General features: G+C 36.4%; 1 protein-coding gene across 1 annotated transcript in view; it reads right to left on the reverse strand.

The window, feature by feature from the left end:
• Positions 1-21,428, reverse strand: part of atrnl1b (attractin-like 1b) — a 172,790-nt gene that overhangs the window by 84,261 nt on the left and 67,101 nt on the right. Inside the window, exons 19-22 of the mRNA XM_692563.11 lie at positions 21,284-21,421; positions 18,602-18,695; positions 6,034-6,086; positions 1,073-1,167 (exon numbers count right to left, since the gene is read on the reverse strand). Of these exons, the coding sequence (XP_697655.5) occupies positions 1,073-1,167; positions 6,034-6,086; positions 18,602-18,695; positions 21,284-21,421 (380 nt within the window). The remainder of the gene's footprint in view (positions 1-1,072; positions 1,168-6,033; positions 6,087-18,601; positions 18,696-21,283; positions 21,422-21,428) is intronic.

Raw genomic sequence — 21,428 nt, forward strand, 5'->3', positions numbered from 1 at the left:
AGATTAATATTTGTATGACAATATATACAGTGCATGTTCTTCACTTTTTCCACTTTTTAATGTTACCGTCTCATTACAAAATGGATGAAATTCATTTATTTCCTCAAAATTCTACACACAATACTCCATAATGACAATGTGAAAAAAAAAATATATTGAATTTTTCAAAATTGTCGCAAATTTATTAAATATAAAACAACCTAAAAAATCACATGTACATAAGTATTGACAGCCTTTGCCATGAAGCTCTAAACTGAGCTCAGGTACATTCTGTTTCCACTGATCATTCATGAGATGTTTCAGCAGCTTAATTGGGGTTAAGCTATTACCATCCCTTCAGTGAAGCATGGTGGTGGCAGCATCATGCTGTGAGGAAAGATTAATGCAGCAGTGTACAGAGACATCCTAAATGGAAACCTGCTTCAGAGTGCTCTTGACCTCAGACTGGGGTGACGGTTCATTTTCCAGCAGGACAATGACCCAAAACACACCGCCAAAAAATCTTCACAACACCTCGGTGAATGTCGTTGAGTGGCCTAGCAAGAACCCAGACCTAAATTTAATTGAACATCCCTGGAGATATCTGAAAATAGCTGTCCACCATCGTTTCTCATCCAACCTGATATAGCTTGAGAGGTACTGCAAAGAGGAATGGGAAACATTCCCAAAGACAGGTGTGCCAAGCTTGTGGCATCGTATTTCAAAAATACTTAAGGCTGTAATTTCTGTCAAAGGTGCATCAACAAAGTATTGGGCAAAGGCTGTGAATACTTATGTACATGTGATTTTTCAGCTTTTTTATTTTTTATAAATTAGCAACAACTTCAAAAAATCTTTTTTCACAGTGTCATTATAAGGTATTGTGTGTAGAATTGAGGAGATAAATGAATTTAATCCATTTTGGAATAAAGCACTAACATTAAAAATGTGGAAAAAACTAAGCACTATGAATACTTACCGGATGCACTGTAGCTCTAATATAACACTAACTGCAGCTTGGACTTTAAAACAGCCTAAGAAGTGCTAGTTTTGGCGGATTGAGTACGAGTTAAATAAGTAGATAATGACTGACCTGTTCAGGAGTGGCCATGAAGTTAATGGCAGTGTAGTGCTGGTCATCTTCTTGAAGCAGACTGAAGGTGAACTGGTAATCAATCAGCAGGTTATCTGTTCAGATGAAAGAGCCTATTGTTAATCATCACATTACATATGAACATGAACCACACCATGCAATTCTCTGTCATGTAAATGGTTGAAACGCTTCATTTATAGAACAGACTGAAAGAAGAGGAGCACATTTACTCTTTCAATAAGAGGGCTACTTTGAAGAGCTACATGAATCATCAGTCACTTTAATTGCAGTAAATTAATACCTCCCTTTCTGAGTGTGTCATTGCTTTAATAAGCATACACTCTCATTAAGCTCAATTGTTCTTAAGATGTCTACAAGTATTTGAAATCTGGGCTTGTTAGTTACATAAAAGAACCTGTTAATCTTAACTAGAAGTAGGCCCAAAAAGTTTCAGACTACAAAATCTGTAACTGACATTTTATGCTGCAGTGGGTTTATTCTTTTTCAAGGTCTTGGCATCTCTTTCGAGCATAATTTCAAAGACAAAGAAATGTCTAGATTGTTTTCTTAACTCCTGGGCTGTTAAATGACTGAATGCTGCCACAGGCGTCTCGCGTCGAACAGCTGTTTGTGTGAATCACAATATGGCATTGTAAACATCTTTTTCACTCCCCATCAACTCGAAAGATGTCTTCATAAGCTTTTAATCAATTCAGATGTGACATGAAGCCTCCATAGTTTCGCTAATTTTCTATATTTTTGCTTGAAGGATTATGCAGCTTTCAGACACCGATCAGCTGCTGTGATCATCAGTCCTTCTTTTCCTTTAAATCATCCTTCCAGAAGGAACACTGTCACTTTCAAAATTACTTTTAGATGCAACTATCCATAGGTGACAAAGCTTGAACGGTCTCCGCAGCGTGCTCTTAAACCATTTATGTGATATATGCTGAACTTCCTCAGCAATGAAACCGAATGGTGAATCTGAAGTGAATGTCAGTGAGTTTCATATGTCAGCTGGTCTGAGAGCGATGTCAGAAACAAAGTTACAAGTTATTAAATGAGTATTGAAAAAAAAATTAATAATAAATGGGCAATATCACACGAGTAGCAGTGCGATATGGCTGTATATCAGCACTGGTGGGAGGTGTGCGTTGGCATGAGGCCGCAGGCCATTAAAATTTTATTTTAAATAACCATATGAAATATTTTGTGACATACTTCAAAAAACAAAAATGATTTAGCATTCAAAAATGTTTTATTAATTCTGGTACTTTTACTTTACACCGAAATATCCACCATTTTGGTAAAGATTCATATTTTAGAAATTATGGGATGCGTTAAAAATAAATGCATTGTGTGTTAACTAGTGACATTAGGAGTTGAGAAATGCAATCCAATTTTTTTTTTCCCTAGTGGAGCAGATAAAGGTTTTTTTTTTTTTTTTCTAGCCGAAATAATACAAATAAGACTTTTTCCAGAAGAAAAAACATAATAGCAAATGGTGTGAAAGAAATATCCTGCTCTGTTATACATAATTTGGGAAATATTTGAAAAAGAAAATAAAATTCAAAGTGGGTGGCTTTCTGACTTTAACTGTGTAATTTTTTATGAACATTGAAGCTATGCTGCTTAATGGTTTTGTTGACAGGCCAAATCCCACACAGGGCAAGATCTGTGATTGGTAGACTTGGTATTAGTAACAAATGTGGGGCGGTGCTGAGAGCCGTGGGAGCAGAATGAAGTCGGTGCATGGTGACCGAAGTGTTTAACACCCGTGAAGGAACTTGAGATGGATACTTTTGTTTTGTGTTTCGTTCATGATTAAAGTTGTGGAACATTCCCCATTTCCTGCCTCTTTCTTCCATAAAGGTGCCATATACTGCATTGGTTTAATAAGTTAAATCGTTATCCGATATCTACATAGTAGGTTTATGGCTTTGGTTAGTTAAAAAAAATCTCCAGAAACGGATTTAAAAGCTCATTTATTACTCTATAAAAGTTTTACACTCGTGTAATTTGCATGAGAATGAGGAAACAGTGGTGTCTGAGGCTCACAGCATGCCCATTTCCATATACTGATTTTTTATTATTTTACTATGCCTTGGTATAGCCAGTTTTTTTATTATAGGGCACCTTTAAATGAGTGTTAATTTGAGCTACTTCTAGTTGCATCACACACATTTCTGGTGAAAACACAGGCACATACAGTGCATTCGGAAAGGATTCGTAGAGCTTAACTTTTTTTTTCATGTTACAGCCTTATTCCAAAATGGATTTAATCCATTTATTTCCTCAGAATTCTACGCACAATACCCCATAATGACAATGTAAAAAAGGTTTTCTTGAAATTGTTGCAATTTTTGAAAAATCACATGTACATAAGTATTCACAGCCTTTGCTCAATACTTTGTTGATGCACCTTTGGCAGCAATTACAGCCTCAAGTCTTTTTGAATATGATGCTACAAGCTTGGCACACCTGTCTTTCACACCTGAATTTTCACCCATTCCTTTTTGCAGTACCTCTCAAGCTCTATCAGACTGGATGGGAAATAATGGTGTACAGCCATTTTCAGACCTCTCCAGAGATGTTCAATAGGATTTAGGTCTGGCCTCTTGTTGGGCCACTCAAGGACATTTGCTGAGTTGTTGTGAAGCCACTTCATTGATATTTTGGCTGTGTGCTTTGGGTCATTGTCCTGCTGGAAGATGGGTCATTGTCCTGCCTGTCACCCCAGTCTGAGGTTAAGAGGACTCTGAAGCAAGTTTTCATTCAGGATGTCTCTGTACATTGCTGCATTCATCTTTCCCTCTATCCTGACCAGTCTTCCAGTTCCTGCTGCTGAAAAACATCCCCACAGCATGATGCTGCCACCACCATGCTTCACTGTAGGGATGGTATTAACCTGGTGATGAGCGGTGCCTGGTTTTCTTCAAACATAACGCCTGGCATTCACTACAAAGGGTTCACTTTTAGTCTTATCAGACAAGAGAATTTTGTTTCTTATGGTCTGAGAGTCCTTCAGATGCCTTTTGTTCTTTTGTAAGAATCTCCTCTCTCCAATAAAAAACGCTGGAGCTCAGACAGAGTGGCCATTAGGTTATTGATCACCTCCCTGACTAAGGTCCTTTCCTCCAGATCACTCAGCTTAGATGGGCCCGGTGATTCCAAACATTTTCTACTTATGTATGATGGAGGCCACTGTGCTTATTGGAACTTTCAGAAATCTTTTTGTAACCTTCCTCAGCCTTGTGCCTCAAGACAATCCTGTCTCAGAGGTCTACAGACAATTCCTTTGTCTTCATGCTTTATTTGTGCTTTGACATGCACTGTCAACCCTGGGACCTTATATAGACAGGTGTATGCCTTTTCAAATCATATCCAATCAACTGAAATTACCACAGGTGAACTCCAATTAAGCTGCTGAAACATCTCAGGAATGATCAGTAGAAACAGAATGTACCTGAGCTCAGTTTAGAGCTTCACGACAAAGGGCTGTGAATACGGATGTACATGTGCTTTTGCAGCTTTTTAATTTTTAATAAACTTGCAACAATTTAAAAAAACAAATCACATTGTTCTTATGGGGTATTGTGTGTAGAATTTTGAGGAAATAATTTAATCCATTTTGGAATAAGGCTGTAACATAAAAGAATGTGGAAAGTTAAGCAATATGAATACTTTCTGGATGCACTGTAAACCTGACACAGTGAAACATGGAAACCCCACTGGCTACATAGAAACCTTACTACTCTATGGACTTCCATATAAACACCGCATGCTGAGCACATTGACATTGGCCACATTCATGAACATGAGAACATTTTTTTATTAAACTGGAACTGAACACTAATGCTAATAGTGTGACTTTAGACATTTATAGATCATTGTAATGTATTTTATTTAAACAGCAGAACAGTGAACTCGGGGTATTAAAAAAAAAAAAAAACAACACTACCCACTGATATGTAACTGGTGTCACCCTACAGAATGTGAGTATACCAGTTGGGAGAAAGTTTTGCATGACCAAGAGATCCCACTGGGTCCGGAGGTCTGTTTTAACAAGATCAATCTCCGCTGAGGCTGAGTCAATAACAGTGATAGAACATGCTTACTCGCACAGCCCCCGGAAATACACAAGTCAAACGTTGCATGCGTGAGGAAAGCGAGCTCATGCTGCCTACTAGATCCACATCCACCAGACTTCTGCTCGTGTCTTTAATTAGTTGGAATCATTCACTTACTCACTCTGACCGGGCTTGACACTCTTATTTCACCCCCTCTCCAGCAACACTTCCCTCTGCAGGACACTATCTGAGAATATACGGCAGTGTTCTGGGCCGGAAGCCTGTCAGCAAGCGCACTCCATCCAACAGACGCAAAGAGAGCCGAGTGGATGGAAATTGATTGATAAATTGAAGGCTTTATTTAATCCTGATTGATGACAATGGGGATAATGCTGGCAGGATTTGCAAACGGAGTGAAATTTGATGTCCTAAATGCTTCTGACTGCATTTAGCCTTTTCAGACTCCATGATGACTGCTGATAGTAATTGCAAAAAAAAAAAAAAATGAAAGAGGAGTGTAGATGTATATGAAACAACCAGATTTTGATATAAAACAAGACTGCCCCCTAGTGCTTTGAGTTTGAACACATAGTCTGTCTTCAAAAGAAGTTGTAGAAGATCATCAGATGATGTTCATGAGATCTATCTTTACTTTTTGATTTCTAACAAATAAGTATATCTCATCCTCTGCTTTTATCTTGTGTGGTTGTACGTCAGCCCATAGCAATTTAGTCCTGGTTTTCTGACATCTTAAGCCCTGACTGAGTCTAATTTTATTAAATGGCAGACCACAGCCAGCCTCTTAGTTTGAAAGTGTCTGTAGAGTCAGATGAATTTTCAAGGAACGACGGGATTACTTTAAGGTTAGAGCTGGAGTAAGAGCATACTCACAGTAACAGGTTCCTCGGAGGGGGTTGCCAAGGTAACGGTTTTCTGAGTCACAACTGCAGAGAGAAAAAAACAATTTAGATGAAGCACATCAGTAATGAGACAATGCAACATCTGATGGATGAATATGAACAAGCATGTCTTATAACATTTAAAAACTGTTAAAATCAAGTAAAAAAAGGGGCTTTGAAACAAGCAAACAAAAGAGGTTTTTACTCTGTTAAAAAAGGACTGACAGAAAGAAAATAAGGATAAAGATGTTTGCCTATGTGTTTTAAATGCACTCATTTAAAATGAGTTGAAACAACACAATTTTATGTTTTTTGAATGTTAATAATGCATTAGTAAATGTTCAGTTACGATTAATAAATGCTGTACAATTGTTTTTCATGATTACTTCATGTTAGTAAATGCATTAACTAATGAATCTTATCAGGGCTGGAGTGGGACTCCTTTTCAGCCCTGGAGTTTCAAGCCTTAGACCGGCCCACCTCAGTTCACGACTGACTATTAAAATAAGGTCATTTCCAATTCAGTTTCTAATGACACTACTGCGTCTTTTTCAAGATAACAGCTGCTTTAAAACTTCAAATGTTCAACAACCCTAACAGTATTATATGTCTTAACAATAAAAATAATATATTAATGCATATTCAGGTGAGATTCGAACACGGGTTGGCGGCGTAGTGACACGCGCTGACCACTGGACCACAATAGCACTGTTGTGTTGGGAAGAAAAATATATATTGCACTGTGACTCACCACGATCTTTTTCTCCCCCTTTAAAATTTCTGATCAAATTATATCAGACTTATTAACTAGTGAATCATCAGATTTTTATTGAGCAGGTGTATTATTCATTAATATTAATTATTTAAATTCATATATTCACTTAGGTGCCAGTGTTTGGGGTCGAATGATGATTTACTATTACGTAATCATTACCCTGTTGGCTGCATTTTGCTCACGGGTCTGCGAGAAAAAAAAATAAAAAGAGCGGAGCTGCGACAAAATAATGAATAAAAAGAGTGAGGCTATGGTCAAATACATGAATAAATGAAAAGAGTGTGTTTGCACTGCTGAGAGTGCAAGCAGCTAGGGACACCGGCCCTCGCGGCCAAAAAAATGGACCGGCCCACCAGGAATTCTCCCGGTCCTCCTGATTAGCCAATCTGGGCCTGAATCTTATTGTAAAGTGTGTTCTTTCTTTCTTTCTTTCTAATTTAAAATGTCATTACTAAACCTTCAAGTTAAAAAAGCATATGCAGGACTTGTTATTTAGGCTTTTTAAACTTCTTTTAATCATTTAATTATTTTAAACTCTTGCAAGTTTACATTTTTTTAACAAGTACTACATAAAAACCTTGCCCTATTTTTTTTTTAAATATATAATCCATTAAATTAAGATGTAGGTCACCATCCAGAAGAAAAGGTTTATCTCTACTGCTAAATGAATATTCATTACAAACCTGCAGCCTCTATCATACATCAAATGGCATCACCCACACAACTGCAGTATATTGCTAGAGTCCTATTTTTAACAACAATTCCCATCGACTTACAAATGGAAAGAAATTGTGTTAAATTAACAGACCTTTAAGTGTTTATTGTGTAGGTGTTTTTTATTAGTGGAGCGCCTGCAGTCTCTTTGTCCCTTTCCATACGAAGTCAGATTACGCAATTGCACAGTGTTGTTGGGACTCGGGGTCCTTTATTTCCTCAGCTTCATTAGAGAGTGCCAGGAGACAGCCCAAAGCTTCCACTACCTCAATCTCAAACACGCTAAACAATTAACACAGCGCTGTCGGCCCAGCTCTCCACCAGCCTAAGCAGATTACACATCCTGTTGCTCTTCTGAGTCAGGAACTGACGCTCCAATTAGAGTCTGCATTCATTTGAGAACACAACTCTCCTCACAACAATTTCACCACTTAGTTCCTACAGAGTGAATTCACATTCAATTCATGCAATTGTCTTGTAAATGTATCTGAATGCAATTAATCATTAAAGCCACTCTTAACAAGTAAATGTGGCATGCTAGGCATTGGACTAGTTTCCTTTGGAGCAAATATAAACACCATGGCCCTATGATTCACAGCTCAAAGATACTTCATCAAAGTGCTTGAATGCAAATATGTACAGTATGTGGTTCAGCCAAATGTGGCTTTGGGGTATGTAACGAATGTAAAATATGCACAAAAATAAAATATGCTCAACAAATATTAGATTTTTTCCCTGTCTTATAATAAAAATGAATTAGTCAATTATACCACAAGTGGCACAAGTAATAAGTGGGGTAATTTTTTGACTATGACAAAAGGTGGAAAATTTTTCATGATTATGGAAAAACAATATTTATTACTAATTACATTTTCTAAAAGCAGTAGATTAATATCCTCTTTTTGTCACCAATTATATTTTTTACAATTATGATTTAGTATCTCAAAAATTATATTTTTGTTTTATTTTTGAAACTAAAGTACTTTTTGGTCCGTTTTTAATTGTCACAATTTTAGATCTGTTTTTTTATAATTACAATGTAGTATCTCATACATTATATTTCTGTCTTATGTTTTAAAACAAAAATATGTTTTGGCCATTTTTAAATTGTCACAATTGAAAATATTTTTTATAATTATGATTTAGTATCTCATAAACTAAATTTTCATTAGTCTTCTTTTAAAACTAAAGTACTTTTTGGTCCATTTTAAATTATCAAAATTGTTTTTTTTTTTTTTTTTTTTTTTTTTTTTTTACAAATTACAACTTAGGCCCAATCCCAATTTTATTGTTGTACCCCTACCCATCAAACAGAGTGTGAAGGGTTAAGGGCTTCAAAATTTACCCCTAAGAAAAAGGACACCACTACATTTGTCATTGTGAGCTCTTGCTTCATATGAGATCAGACGATGGTGACTGCTGTAGTTATTCCAGTTGCATTAATTTTTGGTATTTATCTTCAGGAAATCACTGAAGGCAACAGTATTATGTTATCATAATCTAATGTAGCAATAAGCTCATAACTGTACTGTGCATTTACACTCTGGGCATATTCATCAATGTTATTATTAGTTATTATAGCGAAATTTAGTGGGGGGTGGGGGGGGTTGCATTTTTTTTTTTTTTTTTAAATATGACATTAAAACACGAATGCGGTTATGAATATATTAAAACATATGTTTGCTTGTTGTAAAAATTCATAATAATAATGACAAACAATACTAATTTGAGCATATCCTGACTTCCGGATGCAGCTATGCAGCCGTTGTGGCAGGTGTATTCTGGGAAATGTTCTTACCCCTTGGTTTCGAGTGTGGTCCTGAAAAATCTCTCTTTGGAAGGCTATCTAGCCCTTCCCCTTAGCCCTACGCTCTCACAATAAAGAGAATTTGGACACCCCTACCCCTCCACGTGAACACGCAAACAAGAGGAAGAGGTAAGGGCTAAGGGGTAGAATTAGGATTGGGCCTTGGTATCTCATAAATTATATTTTTATTTGTCTTATTATTGAAACAAAAGTACTTTTCGGCGCATTTTAAACTGTCACAATTGTAAATTGTTTATTTGCATTTCTAATACACTTAATCTCATTTTCAACTCGTAATAAGATTAGTTCATCTCGAACTTGTGCATTTGCATCTCACAAATAAAGTCTTTTCTCAAAAATGAGTTCTCAAAAACAAGCCTCTCATAAATAACACTTTTTGGTGGGTAGTGGGTTGTGCTGTCACATCACAGCAAGAACGTCACTGGTTCGAGCCTCGCCTGGGTCAGTAGGCATTTCTGTGTAGAGTTTACATGGCTATGTGTGTGAATGAGAGGGTATGGGTGTTTTCCAGCAATGGGTTGCAGCTGGAAGGGCATTTGCTGCGTAAAACATATGCTGGATCAGTTGGCAGTTCATTCCACGGTGGCAACCCCCCAGATTAATAAAGAGACTATTATCCGAATAAATGAATGACAAATTATGTAAATTTTGTGCGAGTTTGATTTTTAAATCACTTTTTTGACAATTGTTTATTTTGTAATATTTTCTTATTCTAGTCGAAATAAAGCTAAAAAGACTTTCTCCAGTAGAAAAATATTATCAGACATACTGTGTAAATGTCCTTACTCTGTTAAACATCATTTGGGAAATATTTAAAAAAGAAAAAAACATTTCAAAGGAGTTTTATAATTCTGATTGCAACTGTAGGTCTGTTCATTAACATGTTCATTTTGTTTTGTTTTTTAGAGCTTGTGAATCTAATCAAATTACATTTTCTAGTAATATGTTCATTTTTGAACAACGGCAATCTATGGCTATGGGAAAAAATAAACCAATACATAAATAAAATCCCTTGTTTAACTCAAATGAAGGACAAAAGTAGAGTGACTTTACCTGCTCTACTCTGTCTTAAGCTTTAACACATAACTTCCACCTTGTAAATCCACCATTCTCAACAGTCAAATTTACACATACCTCCGTCTAATACTGTAAATATCTTTGCCTTTATCTTGCGGCGATCCAACTTTATCATACCAAGTCGAAGCATTCAGATTTTTTTTTTCCCTAGAGTTAGTGATAAATACGAGAGGACAAGGTAGAGTACACTTTTACCACGGTACAGAGGACACAGGACAAACTGCACCACGGGCATTTTAAAACCTCTGCATATCAGTCCCCTCGCCTTTAATCTGGATGACATTTCAAAAATGACTATTCTCTCTCACCCATACGCTGCAAATCAGAAGAAGAGCTTTCCTCATACACACAATGTTCTCTGTGAGGGCGATGAAACATAATGCACTCTTACTCTCAGTATCTTAATTTAATCTCCAGCGAGAGCACACCTACACGCCACGCATGCTTTAATGCACTCTCTCGGTGTAGTGCCATAATTTGATCCCCATTTGGGTCGCACCTCGAGTGCCGCAACACACACAACACACTCCATGACACTCAATCGTGATGATGATGGACTCGACAGTAATCATGCATGCTTTTGCTTCAAATTGGATCAATTTTCTTTCTTTAATCATGTGTATCTTTTCAAATATCTCTCGCCGGATCGAGAAGTAGTTCTCGGCGCTCTGAAGTCCAGCTCAGGACTGTGAAAGGAAACTTGGAATTGCTCCTTCACAACGTCAGCGCCGTGAAACGGGGTCGGCGAGCGATCATTGCAGCACATCAGCTCTTTAATCAACTGTTTTTGAGCATGATACTATTTGTGCGTGACAAAAAATGGTCCTGGCGCTTCATTACGGGCCTCGTTATGTAGGATGGGTAATGGCATCTGTCCGCTTGGAGTAATGAAGGAAAGAGAGAGAGAGAGAGAGAGAGAAGGGGAAAAAACAGGAAGCGGTAACAGTTGGTTATATTGCTGTCTGCGCACTCATTTGTCCTTGTGATGAAGACACGCTTGAATACATCATCAAGGGACCTGGCTTGGCCTGATTGGGTTACACGCAATTAAAAATGAGTATCGCACTCACTCATTGTGGAATAGAAACAGAGTGAGTGTGTGTGTCTGAGTGTGTAAGCGAGAGAGAGAGAGAGAATTTTTTGAAGAAAACCCATTTGATGTCAGAGTTCTTTGCACTGGTTTGGTGATCATAAGCAGCATTTCTTCAGGGAAAGCAGTAACACTGTTCTCTGTGTTTGATTCAATAAAATGAACCAACTCAGGAATTATCAGGGTTCTGCCACCCCGGTCTTGTAAATTCCAGACACTAGTCCAGACACTAGTTCTGTCTTGTCCTGTATGTTGTGCTCCTCCTTTTCAGTCACTGTGCGTCTTTGTATGAGCACCATCATGACTGTGCTCAGGCTGCTTATGGCCCGAGGTCTGGGCATGCTTGGGACACGCACTCTAGCACCTGTGTTTATGTTTGTTCTAACAGCATCGCACTGTTTCATTCTCAGCATCTCAATCTAGTTGGTTTCAGTTGGCACTGGGATGAAAAATGTGCATTGCATGTGTGAGGGCACGGTAAGATGCTTTCATTTATCGTGTACACGTGTCTATGTTGGTGTTGTCTAAGCATGTGGCTCTTTGTTTACATTGTGGCCATGTGCTATAGTGGTTCGCTTTGTTACTGAGTTCTCTCATTGGCTGCTTTTTCTTGTCCTTTTTTACGTGAGCGCATGGCTTGTGGTGCTTTCTCGTGTCATGTGCTCTCCTGTTTGTTTAGTGAATAACTCAAAGAAAACAAGAATAGACTCAAGAGCCATTTATTTTGGCAGTAAACTAGACTAGTCCAATGCTATATTTCTGATTAACTAAAAAAGAACCAACTAACAAGAGTCACTCAATCTGGATTCAAACTACAATGGTCACTTTAATACCACATGTTAAATTAATCAATGCAGAATGTTTTTGTTGTTGTTGTTTTTATTGTTGGAATAGGATCATAATTTTGCGATTCACCAAAAAGAGCCAGTTTATAAGAGTCAATCGACTGGTATCTATACTAAACATTAGGGCTGCACGATATTTGAAAAATCTGACATTGCACTATTATGTTTTTCTGTGACATTTATTGCGATGTTAACAGCAAAAAATATTTCGATATGAATACAATTACACCAACTGGCTTAAATAGCTCTATTTAGGAAAAACTTAATTAAGATTGGTCGGGTTAATTTTGTAAGGGTGTGAATAATGTATAAAAATAACAACAAAGAAATTGCAAGCAAGAATAATAACAGAGCAAAGAAAAAAGTTAAATAAGCAGTTTATGGTTTTCTGTACAGTCAAACAGTATTCATATAAAATAAGATTTAGATGTAAAATAACTCTGTAGTCTTTATTGTATTAATAATTCAGTGAAATTATCCTTCAATAAAATTACAAATGCTTTACGTTTTTGTGCCCGATTGCTCTACACTTTCCTGAATTGTCTTTAAAACAAATGCAAATGATAAAGTTTCATTCTGTTATGGTCATACTTTGCTATGAATTCACAAACCTCATGTATTCTCAATTCTTGATCAATTATAATGCCAACTTAACATTGCATATCCTGTGACTATAATGGATACACACATTAATATATCGATGCTGAAACTATATATTGTGCAGCCTTATAGACACGTTGTGCATGTTTGAAAGCATTTAATCTTAATTTTGAGGAAAAAAAATACACTGTTTATAGCATTTCAGTACGATATTTCATCTTCATAACCAGATGAATCCACTATGCAAGATGAAGCATTCACAATGAATGTCATTCAGGTTTTACAATTGAGCCAGCAGCACAAAGTGACAAAAAAAACGTGAACAATGCTTTTCATGATGTCTTGATGACTCCTCCTAAGTCATTACCTTCCTATAATGTGCAGCGGTCACAATTTGTATGACAAAAATGTGCAGTGGTGCCAAATAACACAACAAAACATACAATTTCTGCCATAATCAAAATCAAGCGGGACCTTACATGAGCTGCACATTTCTTCATATCCCAGTGTCACACGGCAGCCTTAAACAAAACATTTGTTCCTAAAGGAACACAACAAAGGCACTAAGATCCTCTGTGTAGCCCTGAATGCAACACAGCAGCCCAGATTCAAGCTTCTGTTTTACGACTGAGGCATCTGAGTGGGATATTCAGTTGACACCCCCGTCTCCAAAATAAGCATGACTGGTCAACCCACTCTGTAGAATTTCTGCATTGATGTAACAATGCAGAGAGTGAAGCACTTGAGTTTCATTATTCTCAAAGAGGAACAGGCTCTTTAATAGACAAATGCACAGCAACAAACCCCCACACCTCACTTCCACCTCCATTAGTGCTATTAAACTGTGGGCACATGCGCAGACAAAATATGCTGCGTCTGCAGGTCAGCTTTAGCCAAAATTGTGAGGACAGAGACTCGAGATAAATGGAATGAAGAGGACTTAATGTGCAAAAGGTTGTGTGGTTTGCTATATTTTGGAGACACATTGTGACAAGGTCAGGCGAGTCCATTAAAGGGATAGCTCAGCCAATAGTCAAAATTTTGTCATTATTTAATCACCCCTTACATTTGAGTTGCTTTCTTCTGTTTAACACAAAGGAAGATAGTATGATCAATGCTGGTAACCAGCACCCATTGACTAACATAGTAATTTTTCTCTTACTATATAAGTTAATGGGTGCTTTGTGTTTAACAGAAGACAGAAACGGTTTAAATTAGGGATGCTCGTTTCGGATAACTTGCCAACCGACAACCGCAGCTCGTTAACCAAATATTAATTGTTTACTGGTCAGATTAATATTCAATTATTATTTAATTTAAATAAATAAAAAATTACTCTATTGAGAATGCTCTATCAAATTGAGTCTATTTTGTGTCGAACACATTAAATTTTATATATTTAAAATACTGATTTATTTTAACATGCGAACATATTAACAACAGAACATCTTCCCACACCTGGGGTCTGTTCTTCGTACCTTGCTTAAATGATCTAAGATGATTTGACAGATTCTGGATCTTTTAATCTTGATAACTGATCTCTGGCTAATTTGGTTCTTTAACCAAGTTCGCGAATCAGATTAAAATGTCTGGATGAACTGATCTGAGATAGCTGCGCGTGTTGTGGACAGATCTATCTATTCTCTAAATCATGATCAGCAATGCAACAATTGGCTGACACTACATCAGCGTAATGACATCATCTGATTAATATTCAATTATCTATGTGAGCAAAATTACATAAAATTCGTAGTAAATGGTTTGTTAAATATGACACACAATAACTTTACTCATCTGTTGTGGGCTGTATGCTTTACTCTTTCATGTGTAAAGAGCGTTTAGCAATTTATTTAGTTTTACTTTTAGAGCAAATTTTCTTTATTATAGTAGGCCTATTCAAGTTTTTAAAAAACTGGCTATTTAAATTAATTTTGCATCAAAAAAGCATTTTGATATTGGTAAAGGTCTCTGCAACTTTTGCGAAGCATCAAATGACTGCCAAATTATCTGTAAAAACTTGTGCTTGACTGCATAAATTATTATTCCTTTCCTTAAGAAATGAGAATATTGGCCATGTCCATTATCATACACAAAGTGTATTAAATCTCAGTCGGGACCTTAAAATAGTACATATCTAAAAACTTCATATTAATTAATGTTCTATTTGAACCCCTTGGGGAGAGAACACCCCTGTGACAGTTTTGTACTTTTATTTCAGAGTGTAGATTGCATAACAGTTTCATTTAAAAAAATTAAAACTTCTAATTATATATAAATAAATTTTTTTTTTTACTATTTTTCTATTTTCCCCAGCGTATGTATTCTATAGGTTACAACTGTAAGAAATTGTCAGCATTACCTTTCAGAATTACCTTTGCTTGAAATGACCTGATTTAATCCTGTTTATATGAAATACGCCTGCTCCTGAGCAGGTTAGAGCTACCAGACCTGTTGCTATGACAACAACTCTCGGATGATTTTTGAAGAACAAAATGAACCTGTATCCTATTGTGGGGAGTCAACGGATCGTTCCAGAACCGAACAAGTCACAGACCATGTTATCCTTAAAAGATTGGTTGGTGCCTACAAGTCTGAGATTGATTTCATTTTCAAAGCAATCCACAGGCACCCAGCAAAAGGCAATCCACAGGATAACTAGCCAGTCAACATCACAGTTGCGTGGTAATTAACTTTACACCTTAAAACAATAAGAGGCTCTACAATAAAAAACCCACCAAACCGGTTTTTGAGAAGTACCTTTTGGTTCGCGTGCCCTTTGGCGTCTGCAAGGAATACACATTCTCAGGCAGACACAGAAGCGATCAGAAACACTTCCAAAGTTTAATGGACATTTAAGTAAAACAGTTTATTTGAGTAATGTACGTTTGCTTTATGTTTCTGTAGGTTTTTGTGTGTACATGTTCCATGTGTTTAACAAAACTGTTATGGATAGTTATTGAGTAATAGCCCTCAGTGACAAATGAAATCTACAGAATGTTTGTGAAATATTTCATGTTTGGTATTGATTGAAAGCTAGGAACATTTCAAATGCATTGGTTTATATAAAGAAACCATACTATGAAAAGTGTTGATGTTATAAGACTTTATTTTAACCACTATGCTATCAAAGCAGCACCCACACCAGGTGTCAACCCGGCCTCCTAGAGGGCAGAATTGGGGTGTGACTCCACCCCGCACCTTATCTGATTGTACAAGCATTGTGTAGACCCAGCCTCTACCAAAGCCTATAAAACTTTGAACAAAGGATTTTCATCGTCGTCTTTTGCCGGTCATCTTTGCCAGTCGTCACCGCCGTCGCTGCCCGGATGTCGCTCTTCTCGTGCTGTGGCCGTTACATCGCCTCGCCGGAAGCCTCGTTACATCACGGAGCAGGCCGCGACCTTCACTTGCTGCCGGCTCGACCCCCGATCTGCTTGTGCAACCGCTTCAACAACAAGCCATCGGGTCAACACATCCAAACTCTGAAACTCATCCTAACTACAGGAACCCAGGAAGGACTTCAAAAGCCGCCTTGTCCAACATCCGTATCCCTAGCAACCGACTAAGGAAACCCCTCTTCACCGACAAGGGAATTCCATCACGTCACTGAAGTTGCTACGCTGACCAATCAGCTTCGCCGGGATTTCCCTTTGGACCAGTCGAGGAAACCAAATTACATCAGAACGCAAGTAGCACAAACAAGGTTTCTATCCATTGCTGACTCTGGTGTGAATTATGTTTAAGTAGTAAAGAATAGCGAAATTCTCTGCTTTTATGGTTTTTCTCAGGTTGCAATGCTAAGAACTTAGCAAAGGCTAGAAGTTAAATCCACTCAGTCAAAACTCTCCTCAAACTGCTTGTGCGTGTGTGTATGTATGTGCGTTTGTTTGTTTTACGTAGATTAGTACTTTGTGTTATAGAGTAGCTATAAACTTTTGTTTCGTTTTAAGATCCGTGTTGGTGTGTTGTGTGCTTTATAAGTTAATGCGTCAGCTTCAGATAATGCTACCTTGCTCATTAAATAATTAGATACTGTTTTTATATTGTTATTGTTGGCCACGTAATAATATAATACAGAATTGCTTTACACTAAACGTTCTATTTGCTGGACAAATATTTAAGTTAAGTGTAAGCTTTAAATAATTCTATGTGAATCATGTTCGAATCTTTGATTCGAATCCCCAGTTTAAACATGATTTAAACCAAAGAGCTGATTCTTACACTATCAAACAGTCATGAACCAAATCCAGCTAGTTGAGTAATCCACATACAAAGAACGGACCCCTACAGTGTTTTCAACAGCATACAAAAAAAAAGAATAAAGTAACTAAAGAGAATAAAACAAATATTCATGCCTTAGATATTTTTCATTTAAATGACACATTTAGATTACAAAACGAAAACACTGACTGAATTCTTTTTGAGAACCAGCTGTTTTTTCTCAATCATGTTTTCTTTCTTCCGTCAAACAAATTTAGCAGGCTACCTCAAATCAATCACTCCACAGAAAATATGCATTTAATTAAAGCTCCGCTGTTAATCTTACATAATAAACCTCTGTCAACATTTTTAATAGAAGTAATTATTTGAAAGATTATGTCTTGAGCATCTGATTTTACCTTAAAGCTCGTGTACTTTTATTTCCTCTTAAACTCGCAGTTCATGTGTGCGCACTGCGTGTGATAAAAGACAATGACAAGGCTCATATATTGACTTTTTGTGACGTATAAGCTACTGTAGCATCTAACAATTTTGTTGTTTACATATGATGCACTAATTAGCATACATGTTTTTTAAGCTATAAAATGAAAGCCTCAGTTTGATGCACAGTTTTCATTATGCAAAAATTAAGAAAATTTTTGGATTTGTTTGATTCGTAGATTATGTAGGCTATATTAAAAATAGATATTTTGTTTAACAGATATTTTCTAAGAACTATTAATAACTAATTTTTCAAATAGAAAAAAGGTTGGTTTGTTGGTTGTACACAAAATCATCAAAACTATAGCCTATTTGTTGTGTTCCTAGCGGTGCCGAAGCGCGCTCTGATAGAGAGAAAATCCCGATGCTCTGACTTGTAGCCAGCATGTTTCCACAGCAGAGCACATTACAGACTGTTTTGTTTTGCTGTTTCTTTCTTCAATTGTGCAAATAAACAGAAGTGTTTATGACGTGGGTTCAGGACAGAGGCAATCAGCATTAGCGCTGATTTGGAATCAACCTTTCTGCGTCAAACTGTGACCAGCAATACTCTTCTATCATTTTGCTTCTTTGGCAAAATATGACTGTAGGTATGTGTAGTTGCACGTGTTACCATCCCGCGAGTTAACAAATATGTATTGCACATTTATGCAACCAATAAAAAAAAAAAAAATATATATATATAATTTTTTTTAAATAGCACGTTAAGTAAAAAAAATGGGCAAAAAACTATGACAAAAATTATATGTAATTGAAATGTACACAATAAATACAAATATAATTAATTATCATTAAATATTTCTGATTAATGACAATAATCTATAAAATTACTTTTTTTATTTTTTATTTTTTTATAAAGTGGTTCAGTCCTCTTTTATTAAATCTGACCGCAAGTGTAAGTAAAAGTGTGTGTCCACTAGAGGTACTTACAGCTGGCACTGGTCACCTTTGATGCCCTTGGTAGTGCAGAAGCATTTGCCCGTCAGCTCATGGCACATGTTGGCATGGCCATTACATTTACAGGCTGGAGGAGGAAAAGGTGAGAATGGTTTAAATGGTGGATGAGAAATGTATAAAGATGAACAATAATTAACTGAAGAGAAAAGTATGAGAACTGAACAAGACATCTTATTAACAGCAGTTTGTATATAATATAATAACAGAAACTGTGCATTCTGCAACTTAAGCTTGAAAGTACAGAATTGACTCATTTTTTAATCTCCTGTTGAAACAGAGCAATTCTGGGACACTTCTATGACTCCATATAGCACTACACTTAAGACAAAATTTACAAACACTATTTACTAAACAGACTTGGTATTCAGTACATCCATCAGACAAACTTCAGGTCAAAAAAGTTGACAGTGAGATCCCACAATTTGTTCTCAGAAAAGTGATTTTGGCTGCATTACATTATATGAGAGCATCAGGTTACAGCAGGGGTTTGCAAACTCGGTCCTGGAGGGCCGGTGTCCTGCACAATTTAGCTCCAATTATAATCAAACACACCTGCTTATAGATTTCTAGTATCGTAAAGACACTGATTAGCATGTTCAGGTGTATTTGATTAATGTTGGAGCTAAACTGTGCAGGACACCGGGCCTCCAGGACCGAGTTTGCCCACCCCTGGGTTACAGGGTACATCAATGATGGAATTCAAACTATATTTTTACAAACATATTTTTATTTGATGCATCTTTATATGAGATTGAATCATCTGAATATAAAATTTCACTGACATGAAAGCATACCTTTTTTCAATATTTTTGATTAATAAAAAATTTAATTTTTTTTTTATTAGAAGCCAGTCAGAATCTGCAGACATTTTATTCCTATTTCTGCTGAGAATTACGTAAAAAGTCTGCAGATTTATGCAGAATGATTTTGAAAATATCATAATTAAAACGTAATATATGAAATAAAGAATAATACATTTTTACTTTTATTTAATGTTTACAATGCAAATCCAATAAAATCCAATTATTTGGTTTACAAAGCAAGTCTTTCATATAATACATCTACAAAAAGACAGAAAATATTACTTTACAAGCAGTATTGTACATAAACCATATGAACATTTTAATATTACTATTTCACCATAATATTAGCAAAATATATTTAAAAACTGAATAAATTAAAAGGTTTATAGAAAGGGAGAGGTTTACAGAAAATTCCTTTGTCTTCATGCTTGGTTTGTGCTTTGACATGCACTGTCAACCCTGGGACCTTATATAGACAGGTGTATGCCTTTTCAAATCATGTCCAATCAACTGAATTTACCACTGGTGAACTTCAATAAAGCTGCTGAAACATCTGAAGAATGATCAGTGGAAACAGAATGCACCCGAGCGCAATTGAGAGCTTCACGGCAAAGGCTGTGAATACTAATGAACATGTGATTTTTCAGGTTTTTCACATTGTCACTTTTCACATCTTTTTTCACATTTTCATTATGGGGTATTGTGTGTAGAATCTTGAGGAAATAAATTATTTTAATCTATTTTGGAATAAGGCTGTAACATAAAAAAAAAAAATGTGGAAAAAGGTGTAGCGCTATGAATTCTTTCCGGATGCACTGCATTCATGAAACTTCTGCATTTGTCATTTTAAATTTGTTTATAATATAAGTTTGAAAACAGTAGCTTATATTAAATTTATTTTATTAATTATTATTATTAATTAATTATTAATTAATGATTATTAATTAATTATTAATTGATAATTAATTAATTTATTTATTAATTCAAAGAAGCCAGGTCATTACCCTTCAATTTACATGACTCAGTTTGGGAGCACTAGTTTTGCCACTGACAAAAAAAAACACTAGCTTTAAGTGCCAAACCCTTTTATTCCAACAAAAAATCAATTTCTGCTTATTTTTGAGCAGTGGACTATAATTATATCTAAAATAAGCTTTAATTCTACACACTGCACTAACATCACTGCAGATCACCAGCCCCTGACATGCTTTTGTCCGCCAAGTTAAACATACATGACAGCACGTATAAGAGCATTTCTATGCTGTCTCTAAATCCCAGCATCCTGTAGGTCGTATTTCAAAGCTCTATGCTGATGTGTGTAAGAACATCTTTTGTAGGTTAGCCGGCTTTTAAGAAGGAATATGAATATCATATTTCTCAAGAATATGGGAAATATGATAGCGCCTAATGTTTGCAGGGCACAGTTTTTGAACTGACATGACATCAAGTATTAAAGTAAAAGAGGCCTTGGGCAAAACGTCAACATCTAGGAACACAACAATTCCATTTTCAAACTCTAAATAAAACATAAAAAGATGTTTTATGGTTTCTAAAAAGCACACAATTGTGAACTAGCACGTTTTATGATTGGTAGCTTTTAGTGTTAAAAATTCTGTGAGCATAATGGTCTTGGACAGCATATCTTTTCACATCATTATGATGTAACCCAACAATCTCCAGGGCAAGAGGGGGAAAAATTGTAAGTGTGTGTCTAGGTGTGATTTTACCTCTCACCTATGGCAGTGCAAGCACCTCTTTGACCTTTACACTCTTTTCACATCATTTTATTTTCTCTATTAAGTTGAATGGAGTATAAAAATGCGTTGTTAAAAGCAGAGGCAAATATTCTCACCTTGGCACTTTCCACCATTGGTAGGGTCTCCATAGTATCCAGGCAAGCATGTTTCACAATGAAGGCCGGTGGTGAGGTTACGGCACTGCTCACACATGCTAACGTTCACACATGTGCTGTGGCCATTGCACTGGCATGCTAGGAA

This window comes from Danio rerio, chromosome 12, assembly GCF_049306965.1.
Source record: "Danio rerio strain Tuebingen ecotype United States chromosome 12, GRCz12tu, whole genome shotgun sequence".
Taxonomy (NCBI): Eukaryota; Metazoa; Chordata; class Actinopteri; order Cypriniformes; family Danionidae; genus Danio; species Danio rerio.